Here is a 15,369-nt window from a genome sequence, read left to right as displayed (position 1 = left end):
CTTCATATAAGTTTAATTTTCTCCAAATACTTCTCAGAAAAAGGAATGAAAAAATTTTAAAGAAACACAATTTACATAATCTATTAAAGATACATTTAAGCACTCACATGGTGACATAACAGCAAAAATGCTTAAAATCTCACATAAATTAGGCCAGGAGAGAAAATTGTCAATTTTTTTTTTTTGCCAAAATTATCAGAACTGATTCAATATTCAACACTGCAATTTACTTGCGAGAAAACTTAGCCTAGCCAACTTCACTGTTTCTTGAATCTAAAATTTACAGTACCATTCCCAAATTAGAGTACTAGATTTAGAAAAGCAATTCAGAAAATCACCAATGGTGTTCAAAAGTTAATAAATTCAGTTGAGACATAAAACATTTACATTTTACACATTTTAATTGATTTCTGGCTGTAGTATCGTTAATATAGAGGGCTCATTGTGAACTACTCCAGTATTTTCCAGCAGCTGTTGCGTATATCGTCAGCCAAGGAAGCAACAGACCAAGGCGTAGCCAGTGGCCACACGTTTAAGAACTCTTAGATATGGAACAGATCTTCATATATCTGGACCACTTCAGTTTCCAAGTTGATGCAGGGCTAAACGTTCCGACAAGATCAGACGATAGGTTTTACATTTATCTACTTCTCTCTCTTAAAGGACATGCTTGCCATACACCAGACCAAGCCAAAGAAGTCTGAAGATTCAAATTAAAAACTCCCCGAGTGATCCTGGACCTAATGTGTCTATCTGAGGGCCCTCTACACCACAACCTACTCTAGGGAGGCTGTGGCTCGGGGTTCCATTTCTGTCTCCAGCCATTTCTTCTCCAACAACCTACCCCCAACACACATTATGCTGTCTCTCTGCCTGACTCAATTTAGAATCACTCCCTTTTACACACAGGCCATCCTTTCTCCCTTTCTCCCTTCATCTGATACCCCAGGCAAAGATGAAACCCTAATTAAATCCAATTACCCACCTGCTCTACCTCTGCAGCTAAAAATGGATCAAGAAAAATGTACAACCTTCCAACAGTTCCCATTTTAAATTTATGGCCACAAATTGGAAATGGGCAATCAGCACTGTTCAACACAGTGAAGCAGACTAAAATCCCGAGTTTGTTCATTTTCCCAGTATAGAAAATACTATTTCATACTTTCTCCTCTGTTTCTCAAACCTCTTAAACCTACCCACTCCCTCAGCTGCCTGGAGAAAAAAGCAGGAATCAGACACAAATTTCTCTTCCAACACTCAAAACTACATACCTAACCCATACTCTTATTTCCTATTACAACAAATGCCATGTTCTCACTTCTTTCACAGTCCAACCCTTCCATTTGCACTCTGGATCTTGCAACTTCTCACTTTCTCAAGAAAATTATATCCCTCTCTGTGCTGCGTTATCAATTTCTCTCTCCATGGATCTGCGGCATCGGCATACAAGCCTCCTCTAACATCTGCAGTCATTAAATCCACACTCCCTACAGGGACCATCCTACCTCCAGGCTTCTTGAAAGAGTTAACTTATCTGGTGGCTTCCACTTTGTGTCCTCACATTCTCTCCTCGGTTTAATCCAAGCAGGTTTCTTTTTCCTCTCAGTTGTAACTGAGATGACCACTGTCAAGGTTATCAGAGAGGTCCATCTAACCATATACAACACTCACGTGCCTATTCTCTTTCCTGACCTCTCAACAGCATTCAATACTACCCGCCATCTTAAAACAGCTCCTCCTGCCCTTAGACAATGATCACCAGTGATCTCCATGTCACTGAATTCACTTTTTTATCCCTGTATAGTGATTAGAGGTTGAGGCTGTTGAGTCACACGGACCTGGATTCAAATCTTGGCTCTCTCACTTTCTAGTACTCAATCTAGGCACTGACATTTAACCACTGAGCAAACCAGGGAAAATATGAGGACCTAATTCACAGCTCTGAGGATTAAAGTAATTTACTTTTTTCTTCTCCATTACCTCTTAGGAACATGTGACATAATTCACTCTCCAAGAAATGTTCTTCCTTTCATCTCAGACTGCTCCTTCCTATTCGCTGTCATAAGCTCCTCCAACTCTACTTGCCTTTTAAATTTAGGAGCTCATAGGAGAGAGAGAGCATGAGCAGGGGAGGGGAAGAGAGAGATGGGCACAGAGAATCCGAAGCAGGCTCTGTGTTGACAGCAGTGTGCCCGACGCATGGCTCAAACTCACAAACCACGAGATCATGACCCGAGCCGAAGTCGGATGCTAAATCAACTGAGTTCCCCCCCACCCCCCAGTATCCTGAGCTCATAAATTTCTATATTTTCTCCCTAAGTGATTGATCTCCACCATTCTCATGACTGAAACTACAATCTAACCCTCAATGATTTCCAAATCTCAGTTTCCAGTCCATAATTTTCTCTCAAGCCCCAGATTGCCAACCAATCTCCACCTGGATATTGCAGCTACCTCATACTCAATGGGCTCAAGAGACAAGCCTCCATCCTTTTTCATGTGCTCTTACTCTCACCAGAAACTCCCCTGCCTGTCACAGTCTCTAACTACTTGCTGTCAGTCTCTGGGGCTCCATATATTCCCTCTTTGGTAACAGTCACTAAACTTATATTTACTGGCTTGCTAGACCGTAAACTCCATGATAGAAAATAAGACCTTCTCATATCATTAACACTTTGCCTAGTGTCTCTTACATACGAAATGTTTAATAAATACTTGTTTTTCAATTTTTTTTTAACATTTATTCATTTTTTTTTTAATTTTTTTTTCAACGTTTATTTATTTTTTTTGGGACAGAGAGAGACAGAGCATGAACGGGGAAGGGGCAGAGAGAGAGGGAGACACAGAATCGGAAACAGGCTCCAGGCTCTGAGCCATCAGCCCAGAGCCTGACGCGGGGCTCGAACTCACAGACTGCGAGATCATGACCTGGCTGAAGTCGGACGCTTAACCGACTGCGCCACCCAGGCGCCCCAACATTTATTCATTTTTGAGAGGCAAAGCACAAACAGGGGAGGGGCAGAGAGAGAGGGGGAGACACAGAATCTGAAGCAGCCTCCAGGCTCCGAGCTGTCAGCACAGAACCGACGTGGGGCTCGAACTCACGAACCGTGAGATCATGACCTGAGCCGAAGTCAGACGCCCAACCGACAGAGCCACCCAGGTGCCCCTTAATAAGTACTTCTTGAACAGAATCTGAGCTATTGAAAAAGTTACTGCTTATTTAATTTCTGAAACAGCATTTTATTTGTTCAGTTGTCTAATGCAGTATAAACACTTTCATATCAAAATACTTAAACCACTGGTTTACATTAATGTCATTTCTAATCCATAAAAATACATCAAACAAAATTTAGAGGCACTTCTAAATATATTCTATTATGTCTGGGGAATTCCACAATTATCAATTGCCTCTGGATATAAAAAGTTAAAAAGGCTCCAAGCTAGGAAAGACAACTAAGGGCGATACTGTTTGTTTACCTACTTTGGAATCCCACAGAATTTTTTAAAAGAATGTTAGTGAAAAGATGATATATTAAGTCTGAAATGCATGAACTTTCTGGATTATTTTTAGAAAGGATTTTCTTCTCCAAGACTCTTCTATCATTTTCCCCACATGAATACTAAATACTATCACACTCTAATTGTGTATTAATATTCTGTTTGTTTTTACTCCTCAAAGATAGTATCCAAACAGTAATTTTTTTTAGCTTATAAAGCCTTCTCATGGTTAAATGCAGAGTTTCCATTAGGGAGCCTGAAATTTGAAAAAAGCTTGCACACACACATACGCTCTCACACAGATACCAAGAGATTCACTGTGATATCATGAAGATGTACATATATGACTTGAATACGTAAGGGCTTTTAGAAAGTCAAATTGATTACAAAACCAAAATATGCACTAAATTGAGGAAAAACATTTTGTATTGCTCTTATGTAGAAAACATGACCCCTTGAAAGACAAAATCATTGAGAAACTGATCACACTGAAAAAGGATACAAAACAAAGTTAAAAACAAGAAAACTAGAGCCACACAGCCTTAGGAATACTTAAATAAATTAGATTGCAAAGGACCAGACTTTGTTCTCAGAGTATCTGGGCAATTATCTCACAAATAAGGGCTATTTCTATTTTCTATAACTGCCAGAGTATTTGATCAGATTGCTTCTGCACGTTCTATAATAAACCAAAACACACATAATGAAAGCTTATACGTACACTAATGGAATAAAGAAATTATAAAATGGACGATTCTCTAATATTACAAAAGTATTTGAGCTTTTAACTGATCTCCTACAATTATCCAAAGTACTTAATTAACCAGTTACGAAAGAGCCTATATGTGAGATAGTAATGTCACACCTTTCTCCAGAAGCTCTTAAATCCTCTGAATGCACCCTTTGAGTTTCTGAGCATGTTTCCAAAATAATTATGGAAAGCCATTTATCAAACTATAGCAAGACCTCTTTTTAGTTTATACCCTTTTACCTACTAATTATACTCCTGGGGAATAATCCTATATACTAAGGAGGCTTTATTCAGTCAGTCAGTCAGTCAGTACATGTTCATTAAGCACCTACTATGTATATATACACAAATATGTTTGTCACAATATAACAGGAAAATACTGGAAACAAACCCATTATTTGACAATGGAGGAACTGGGAGAAAACCATAGTATTTCGTAGCCAAAGTACAATACAGTCATTTAAAATACATGCATGGTAAGTTGGAAGCAATATGGAAAAAGTTTTACAGAGTTACAGGACAAAAGCAGAACATGAAATCAAAAAAGTCATAGAATCACACTCTCAGAAGAAAGTATCCGTAGAATAAACACGGAAATAAAATAGGTCAAATAGATTGGCTGCATCTTGGGGGTAAACCTCTGAGATTTTCTTTATATCTCTGGAATTTTCTACAATTTCTACAATTTTCTACAAGTTTTCTACAATAAACATACATAACCTAAATAATGAAAAAAACCTGTTTTTTCCTGTTTTTTGAGAGAGAGAGAGAGAGAGAGAGAGAGCGCAAGAGAACGCATCTGCACAAGGAAGGGGCAAAGGGATAGGGAAAGGGAATCTTAAGGAGGCTCCACACCCATCGCAGAGCCTGACATGGTGCTTGATCTCACAACAGTGAGATCATGACCTGAGCTAAAATCAAGACTCAGGCACTCGGGTTGCCTGGGTGGTTAGGTTGGTTACACATCTGACTCTTGATTTCGGCTCAGGTCATGATCTCACGACTCATGAGTTCGAGCCCCACGTGAAGCTCTGTACGGACAGTACGGAGCCTGCTTTGGATTCTCTCTCTCCCCTCTGTCTGTGCCTCTACCCCACTCACACTGTATCTCTCTCTCTCTCAAAATAATAAATAAACCTTAAAGAAAAAAACAAAGGCACTCAACCGACTGAACCACCCAGGTGCCCCAAGAACCACAATTTTTAAAAAGACAATACTTATCAATCATTTCATTTGAGAAGAAAAACCACTGACCTGTCTTCAAAATTTTCTGAACCCTAAATAACCATCCCAAATGGCACAAATGAAAATTAGTATCTTAATACAGAACTGCTGGAAGCAAAGCTCATTTTATAAAATTTCTCATCAAAATCAGTGAGTAAAAAGCCCAAGACTTTACTGAATGTTTCTTCAGATCACAGGAGACCATGTTCTAGAAAAAGCAGTAATTGCTACTTATCAAAATGGAAAAAAATTCTGATTAATGAATGAGATTATCTTCTCATAACCATATCAAGTACTGAACAGTAATAATAAAATCTCAATTTTTTCCTAAACTAAATGCAAACATCATTATTTTTTTTTAAATCATTTACAAGTTAAGAGATGCAAAGTAAAAAACAACTAGAAAGTCCTATAGCAAAACCTAACAGTGTTGTGGGTATGGTTTTAATTGTCTTTTTTTTCCTGTATTTTTAAAAATGTCCATAATAGATGCGCAACTTTTAAAAAAGAGAAAAATAGGGGCGCATGGGTGGCTCAGTCGGTTAAGCATCTGACTTCAACTCAGGTCATGATCTCGTGATCTGTGAGTTCGAGCCCCTTGTGGGCTCTGTACTGTCATAACAGCTTGGAGCCTGGAGCCTGCTTCAGATTCTATGCCTCCCTCCTTCTCTGCCCCTCACCCACTTGCATTCTGTCCCTCTCTCTCTCTCTCTCTCTCTCTCTCAAATATAAACAGTTAAAAAAAATTTTTGTTAAAGAGAAAAATAAACTTAAATTATCAAGGGAAATATACTGAAATATATTTATTTATACAGATTAGATTAGTAAAAATACAGTATTTGTAAAATTCAGACCTGCTTGTGAGAGCAGCTCGAGAAATCTGAAGGCCCTTCAAAATCAGTCAATACAACCATCACTTTTAGGGAGATCAGAATACTTCACATTTCTAATACAAGAGTTCATAATTTGAACAAAGACGTATTTTTCTCTTACTAAGGAATCTGTCATAAACAGATCTAAGGATGTTTTCTTTTTAATGATATAGCCTATTTCTTTGTTCATAAGGTATCAACATCCATGATGCCATATAGCTGTTATAGTAAAGTGTGTTAATAAACACAGTCTTTAGTGAACTAACTGAGGTAACATCAAAACATAAAACTTTATTTACTATGTAAAAGTATTTATTAGTGTCTCTCATTGACTTTAGGTGTAAAATTATTTCAACTTAATCAGAGAAAAGCAAAAGGAAATTGAGAATCCATATGCCTATCACTGTATGGAGAACAACAACCAACAAGATACAACAGTGCGTATTAGAACACTTTCAGCAACTTCAAACATACATACATTACGGGATCAACTGCTAAGTCATTAAATAAGCAAAAGAGGCAGTATCTCAGCAATGAATAAAGTACAGTGCTCTGAAGTTAAACTGTCTGGTTTCAAATCCTAGTTCTACTTGTTTTTAGTTGTATAACCTCAGGGTTAATCTCTATGTGTTTCTATTTCTCCATCTTCCTATAAAATAGGGATAATAACAAGATAATGACAATAACAGTATAATAACAATAACAATTCATTCATAAAAGAAAGAAATCTTTTATTTTCATTTTTTCAATATGATGACAGCTTTATTTTTTTTTTAAGTTTATTTATTTATTTTGAGAGAGCGAGAGAGCATGTGAGAGAGAAAGTGCATGCAGGTGCGGGGATGGATCAGAGAGAAGAGGAGAGAGAGAATCCCAAGCGGGCTCCATGCTGTCAGTGCAGAGCACGATGTGGGGCTCAAACCCACGAACCGTGAGATCATGACCTAAGTTGGATGTTTAACCAACTGAGCCACCCAGGTAACCCTGAAAGAAGTATTTTATCTAAAAAAAAAAAATTTTTTTTTAACATTTATTTATTTTTGAGAGACAGAAAGAGACAAAGTGTGAGCAGGAGAGAGGCAGAGAGGGAGGGAGACACAGACTCTGAAGCAGGCTCCAGGCTCCGAGCTGTCAGCACAGAGCCCACGCAGGGCTCGAACTCACTCGGACCGTGAGACCATGACCTGAGCTGCACTGACTGAGCCACCCAGGCACCCGAGAAGTAAAGGAGGAGATACCATGTCTAGCACAGAATAAGCACTAAAACAGGGCTTTCCCTCCTTTTTCTTCACTCTAAATAGAATTTGTCACCCATTTTGGAAATAAGAATGAAGATCTCTAACTCAACAAATTAGTACTTAAAGTCCTAAATTCACTTGAAATCGTAATTACCCACCACAAAGTACCTTGTGCAACCTGAGCATAATCCAACTTAACCTTAAGGAAAATGACAGTTCCCTTCCATGGCGATTTTATCCCAGTTGTTTCAAAAGAAGAAACGAATGAAACACCAAGATTCTTTCTTAAAAGATGTACCAAAAAATTTTAGAGTCACTGTACTAACAAAACGTGATTGTCTCAGAAGTGCAAAGTTACTGGGGGAAACATAATAATGCACAACCAAGAGCAAAATTTAAGTATTTTAGTGTTTTTAGGATATTTAAAGTTAAGGTGCTTGGAATATTCAAAATTATCAACATTTGTTAAGTATAAAATTGCTATTCTCTATAAATAAAGGAATGTCAACTATGATTAGCCTGGAAGTAGTTATATTAGAGCCATTCAACTATCTTGGGATTACTGTGTTCTCTTTTCTCACAAAGAAATTAATACAAGCGACAGAATGTTACAAAAATAGTCAATAGTGTTGAAGGCTTTTTAATAAACTTCATTTTGGCAAATAATCACAGAGAAACTAACAAACAATGAAATCATGATGATTTCATTTATTTGTTCTGTACATATCTGATTAATAGGCATTAATTTTGTTGATGGAAACAAGAGAACTCTATTGTTATATACAGATTAGAAATGTGAACACTTAGCATTTCCCACAACTACTGACTTCACAAATTATTTTAAATCTTATTTCAAATAACACTGTAAGTGCCAGAGGTTAGGTAAGCAAAGAGCTCTACTGCCCTCTAATGAAATAAACAAACAAAAAAAAAAAACCCTCTTTTTGATGTATCTCAGAACAGGAAAATAATCTTACTTTGCTAAATGCAGTAGAAAAACACTAAGACAATTAATTGCAAACAACTAGAATATATAAATCAAAATACTGCAAGAGAAGCTACAATCGCCCAGTTTTCATGATAAAATTAGTAGCAAAACAGGAAAGCCTTGAGACAGGAACGTTCCAAGAGAAAGGACACGAGTGCAACAGTGCTATCTAATGTGATAGCAATTAGAACTTCACTGCAGGCTACGCTTTTCATGTGTATGTTGGAAGTGAATGAGAAGAAAGACTTTTAGAAATCACACACTTTGATGAACTGCAGGAAGTTTTCGGCTCAGCAGCTCAAAAGTAAACACCATCAAAAGAGTCTCTCATAATGTTCACTGACTAACCCTCTCAGAATTTTTTTTAAGTTTATTTATTTTGAGAGAGAGAGCAGGGGAGGAAGAGAGAAAGAAGAGACAGAGAACCCCAAGCAGGCTCCACTCTGTCAGCACAGAGCCCAATGTGGGGCTCGATCTCACAAACCGTGAGATCATGACCTGAGCCAAAATCAAGAGTCAAATGTTGAACTGACTGAGCCACCCAGGCACCCCTCTCAGAATTATTTTAATATATGAATACTTTCAGGAAAAATACCCTTTAACATACACACTTAAAAGAATTTTATTTCATGCTTTCTGCTTTTTAAACAAATGCCAATTTCATAATATGGCAACTCTGTATTCTATGATACTTTCCATCATACACTAACCAGTGATAACTTGTCATCGTTTTCAATAAAACTTCTCCCTTCTTGGGCGCCTGGGTGGCTCAGTTGGTTAAGTGTCTGACTCTTGGTTTCGCCTCAGGTTATGATCTCACAGTTTGTGAGTTCGAGCCCCACATCAGACTCTGTACTATCAGCACAGAGCCTGCTTGGGATTTTCTCTCCGCCCCTCCCCTGCTTTCTCTCTCTCTCTCTCTCTCTCTCTCTCTCTCTCTCTCTCTCAAATAAACAAACTTAAAAATTTTTTAGAAAAAGTTCTCCTTTCTTTTAACAAACATGGTTTTTAAAACATGTTCCATATTCCTGTTCCTTTCATCTAATATTCCCACCTGTCAAGAATTCCCAAAGTCTCACACGAGTACAAAGAACAGAGTACCAGATCACAAAAAGAGAGAGGGAGAATATGAAAAGAAGAAAAAGTAAATCTTCCCAACAGCAGTTCACTGAGAGAACAGAGGTGTGGTGGTTAACTGCTCCTTGGGGCTGGGACACACAGCGCTTGGAGATGGCAGGTGTCTGTCCAGGCTGACAGCTGTGATACGCTCCATGATGTGTCTCTTCTTTAGCAGATATGAGAAACAGGTCAAATCCACACAATGCCATAGGGAAGAGAGGCAATACAAGGGAAAGAGGTGCACTTAAGTCTGCACCAAAATGAAAATATCGGGGTGCTCGGGTGGCTCAGCCTGTTGGGCATCCGACTCTTGATCTTGGCTCAGGTCGTGATCTCACGGCTCATGGGTTCGAGCCCTGCATCGGGCTGTGTGCCGACAGGTCAGATCCTGGAGCCTGCTTGGGATTCTGTGTCTCCCCTTCTCTCTGCCCTTCCCCTGCTCATGCTCTGTCTCTCTCTCAAAATAAATAAACTTAAAAAAAAAAAGAAAACCTCCTTTTCCTTTGTAGGCCGCTGCTCTTCTTTGCATCGTCTGTTTGTCGATGCAAATGGTTCTCCAACTCTACAAGTTATATGGATAACCAAACACTCGTTCAAAACTTCAAAATAGCAACACACAGGGAGATACAAATGTACTGCAGGTTCTATCTCCCAGTGAGCTGGATTTCACATCTGTAGAGATTTTCTGAGTAACACGGATTAAAAACATGACTCTTTTACTAGAAGTATTACTCATTCATTCCTACTGTCTCAACATAGAACTGACATATAAACGTATTTTGAAGACATAATAAAGGAGCCAGAAGGACTCAGGCATCCCAAGGTCCACCACTGCCTACACAATGATGCTTGAAGTACACCCCACATACGGTCACAACAGTTTCCTTCCAGTCTATCAATTCCATTTACCTACTCAGACTTGACGTATGACAGTCCAGAGAAATGCAACAGTGAAGGCATACAGCCACTTGGAGAACATACGAATGTGTGTACGTACATCTGCACATACGTATGCGTGTGTCTTCACTCAGAATAGTTCCAGTCTACACTGGAACTAGTGAGTTCCAGACTGTTATCCCAAACCTAAAGGAATGCCTTCCCTAGTTCACTGTAAGAAAACATCAGGCTTTCCAGGCTGCCCTTCCCCTCCTGAGGTCTCAGTAAGCATAGATATGAAAAAGAAGATCGAGAACTAAAAAGGCGGAAGGGGGCAAGGAAAGGGAAATGATTAATTTCATCAGGAAATAAATTCACTGTCAGCTTTGGTTCAAAACAAAGGCATTTATTTATTCGTTAGCCAAAAATAAGTTTTATTGCCGACAATGATGAAAATGGCAGCAGCCTGCATTTTTTAAGCATTTACCTAACACTAGGCATCGGACTAACTAAGCACTCCATACACTGGTAACCCCGTGCGACAGGTAATGTTATCCCCGGTTTACAGATGAAGAAGCTGACACTCATAAAGATGAAGTGACTTGCCCAAGGCTACACCACTTCTAAATTGCAGAGCATACATAATATACCAGTCACTTCAACTCTTAACTACTAAACTTATATTATTTTATATATTATTGTTATTTATACTGTATTCATCAACTTAAAATGTGTGAAATGCAATACTTTTGAAACACTGAATGAATTAATAAATTATGTACAGTAAGACCCAACTCAACTGCCTAAAATTTTATAGACTTGTTAACCTGGGCTACGTACTGGTCCCCATTACCATGGAAGATAAAAATGTGCATGATATATAACACATGATGAAAGTTCTAACAAAGAAGTAATACTGCTCTCATCCTTCAATGCCCATTATAAACAATAACATTTCTCCAATTATTCTCTGATTACATCCAGTCATAGTTACCTCGTTTTCCTCAGATCTTCCTACCTGATTTTCACCTGTCTGTGTTAAAAAGAAGCAAAGTCTCCTTTATTTAGGGGGAAAAAGTCACTCCCCTTTATCCATCTTAAAAAGATAATCGATTACAATAAAAAGATAACAAATATCTTTCACTGCTATCTTAAATATATATTTCTCTATACGCTACAGTAAAAAAAAAAAAAATTCCATACCAACTCTTTTAACTTTGATAAGATGTTCAAGCTTCCTGAAATTAACGCTAAAAAAGAAATCATCGCACAGTATAAACGAATCCAAAATTCCATTTTGCAACAGCTGGGATTTAAACTCATGCATGCTAGTGTTACACACACACACAAACACAATTCACATCATCTTGGTAATGCAGGCATTGGCTAGACAACAAAATTCCTTCTACTATATGTAAGCATCTTAAAACACAAAACACCTACAAATATCCACAAATATCTAAATCATTAAAATCTTAATTTTATATGGCTGTTACCAAGTTTTCCCACTGCAGAATTTAAAAGAGGTTATGAAATGCTCGTGCAAGACATTTCTTCAAATGAATAACAAAGGGATAAGTAACTCTGATTCTCAAAACCTGTCACAAAGATCTAGCCATTTGTTAATCCTTGTTGAATTTTATTTTAATTGTGTTTAAAATTTCAATCCAGGGGGCAGAGACTCTGCTCACAATAAAGTACAAGACCTACCTGGTAAACAAAATGCAGCATTTCACTGAGGTACCATTTCTTACCTTTGAATCTTCACCACTCACTCCCAGCTGTAACACGGCTTGAGGAGATTTTAGTTTCGCTTGAGCAGAGTGAGCCATCTGAAGGTTAAGCTGCCATCCGACCGTCTCTAGCTATAAAACACAAGTACAGATTGGAATCAGATGGTATGGAAGGAAGAAAACAGTCAACTTTCAGCAAATCTCCCACCCGTAGGAATGAACATGGATAAGCCTAGACTTCATGGAAAGTCAATTCTATGGCTCCGTCAACCTGCGTTTTCTGCAAACTCTCCCTTTGGGTTCATGAGATTGGCCTTGTGCCAGGCCTGTCAAATTCAACAGTAAAACTCATCTTCAAATACACTGCATTCTGAAAATAGAGGTCTTAGACTAAGCAACGAAGTACACTAAAAGAGTCCATGGTCTTTAAATAGCATATTACTATTTCACAACAGTATATTCTAAAGCCAATGGTTTTCTCAACAGTTAGGGATTTTACACTTTAATGACCTCTCGTTGTCTTTCAAAACTCTGAACTGGATAGAATACAGGTAAGACTTTTTTTTTTTTTTTTAATTTAGAGGAAAATTGAAGTACGCAGATGGTAAGAGGTTCACACATTTAGACACAGTTAGCGAGACTGGAAAAGAGCCAGACCAAGAATTGATATTTACTAGTGAGCAGGTGTTATCATGCTTTCCAAAGTACTCTAACTTATTATGGTTCCCAGTTATGACAGAAACTAATTAGAACATTTCCTATGAACTTATTAATTAACACAAGAGCAAAATTCAATCAGGTAAGGCAAAAATAGTAAAGACAGACTAAAACTGTTTAAGTTTTCTTTTAAAATATTAAATAGCACAAATGTGGTTTTACTGAACTTGAGACATGATTGGTTTCGCTAACCTCAGAACCTCAGTACCAGGAGTATTAAATTTCCAATAAATTCGAGAAACACTATTTAGGAAAGATGTGTGAAATGCAATTGTCACATGCCTCTCACAACATGGCCCTAATAACTGATTTAGTAAAAACTACCTTAGCTACACTGGTAAGATGGGCAGTCTCACAATTTTTGTTTTTTTTTTAACTTAACCAGAATACTAACTTCTAACTTGAAAGACTGTTCAACAGCAGAATCACAGCAGTGACTCAAAGCCAAATTGGAAAGAGAGCAATGGAAGTATTATCTATTCAAGAGAGGATGCGATGAGAAAATAAAGATGTATTTCTGTTCTTTCTGGCACTGAACCTCTGAGAGGTTATGGGTAAAAAGAGGGAAGATGTCACACGGACATAATCCACAACACCTAAATAAAAAAATCAGTGTAATGGTGTGTGTTAAGGATCTTTAACATACTGATCTTAAACAGTGACCTTAGTAAGTGTAGTCTCTAATACCAGCCCACCACAATTTTTTTTTCAAATTTTTATTTAGATTCCAGTTAGTTTGGTTTCGCACACAGGGCATTTGGTTTCAGGAGCAGAATTCAGTAATTCATCACTTAAATACAACACAACACTCAGTGCTCATCACAAGTACCCTCCTGAGGACCCATCACCCATCTAACCCACCCCCACTCTCCTCCCTCCATCAACACCCCCCAATTTGTTCTCCATCATTAAAAGTCTCCTGCGGTTTGTTTGCCTCTTTCTCCCCCACCTCCCATATGTTCATCTGTTTTGTTTCTCAAATTACATGAGTGAAATCCTATGATATTTGTCTTTCTCTATTTACTTCACTTAGCTTAATACTCTAGCTCCATCCATATTGTGGCAAATGGAAAGATTTCACTCTTTTTGATGGCTGAGTAATATTTCATCATGTAATATATACCACATCTTCTTTATCCATTCATTAGTCAATAGATATTTAGGCTCCCTACTTTGGGCTATTGTGGCTAGTGCTGCTATAAACATTGGGGTGCATGTGTCCCTTCGAAACAGCACACCTGTATCCCTTGGATAAATACCTAGTAATGAAATTGCTGGGTCGTAGGGTAGTTCTGTTTTTAATTTTTTTGAGGAACCTCCATACTGTTTTCCAGAGTGGCTGCACCAGCTTGCATTCCCACCAACAATGCAAAAGAGATCCTCTTTCTCCGCATCCTCGCCAACATCTGTTGTTGCCCGAGTTGTTAGTTTTAGCCATTCTGACAGGAGTAAGGTGGTATCTCATTGTGGTTTTGATTTGTATTTCCCTGATGATGAGTGATGTGGAGCATTTTTTATGTGTCGGTTGGCCATCTGGATGTCTTCTTTGGAGAAGTGTCTATTCATGCCTTTTGCCCATTTCTACACTGGATTATTTGCTTTTTGGGTGTTGAGTTTGAAAAGTTCTTTATAGATTTCGGATACTCTTTATCTGATGTGCCATTTGCAAATATCTTCTCCCATTCTGTTGGTTGCCTTTTAGTTTTGCTAACTGCTTCCTTCGCTGTGCAGAAGGTTTTTATTTTGATGAGGTCCCAGTAGTTCATTTTTGCTTTTGTTTCCTTCCCTCTAGAGACATGTTGAGTAAGAAGTTGCTGCGGCCAAGATCAAAGAGGTTTTTGCCTGCTTTCTCCTCAAGGATTTTTATGGCTTCCTTTTATGGCTTACTTTGAGGACTTTCATCCATTTTGAGTTTAGTTTTGTGTATGGGGTAAGAAAGTGGTCCAGGTTCATTCTTCTGCATGTTGCTGTCCAGTTTTCCCAGCACCACTTGCTGAAGAGACTGTCTTTATTCCATTGGATATTCTTTCTTGCTTTGTCAAAGATTAGTTGCCCATACGTTTGTGGGTCCGTTTCTGGGTTCTCTATTCTGTTCCATTGATCTGAGTGTCTGTTGTCGTGCCAGTACCATACTGTCTTGCTGATTACAGCTTTGTAGTATAGCTTGAAGTCCGAGATTGTGATGCCTCCTGCTTTGGTTTTCTTTTTCAAGATTGCTTTGGCTATTCAGGGTCTTTTCTGGTTCCATACAAATTTTCGGATTATTTGTTCTAGCTCTGTGAAGAATGTTGGTGTTATTTTGATAGAGATTGCATTGAATATGTAGATTGCCTTGAGTAGTATCAATATT

At 38.1% G+C, this 15,369-nt stretch overlaps 1 protein-coding gene across 2 annotated transcripts in view; it reads right to left on the bottom strand.

Annotated features, from left to right (window-relative positions):
• Positions 1–15,369, bottom strand: part of COMMD10 (COMM domain containing 10) — a 217,826-nt gene that overhangs the window by 157,398 nt on the left and 45,059 nt on the right. For both annotated transcript variants that reach the window (XM_047083624.1, XM_047083615.1), the window contains exon 5: positions 12,324–12,434. In XM_047083624.1, the coding sequence (XP_046939580.1) occupies positions 12,324–12,434 (111 nt within the window). The remainder of the gene's footprint in view (positions 1–12,323; positions 12,435–15,369) is intronic.

This window comes from Lynx rufus, unplaced genomic scaffold, assembly GCF_022079265.1.
Source record: "Lynx rufus isolate CCGP_SWC_20201006 ecotype Redwood Valley unplaced genomic scaffold, mLynRuf1.p SCAF_1, whole genome shotgun sequence".
Taxonomy (NCBI): domain Eukaryota; kingdom Metazoa; phylum Chordata; class Mammalia; order Carnivora; family Felidae; genus Lynx; species Lynx rufus.
The sequence above is the reverse complement of the archived record's forward strand: the minus strand, read 5'-3'. Positions and strand labels throughout refer to the sequence as shown.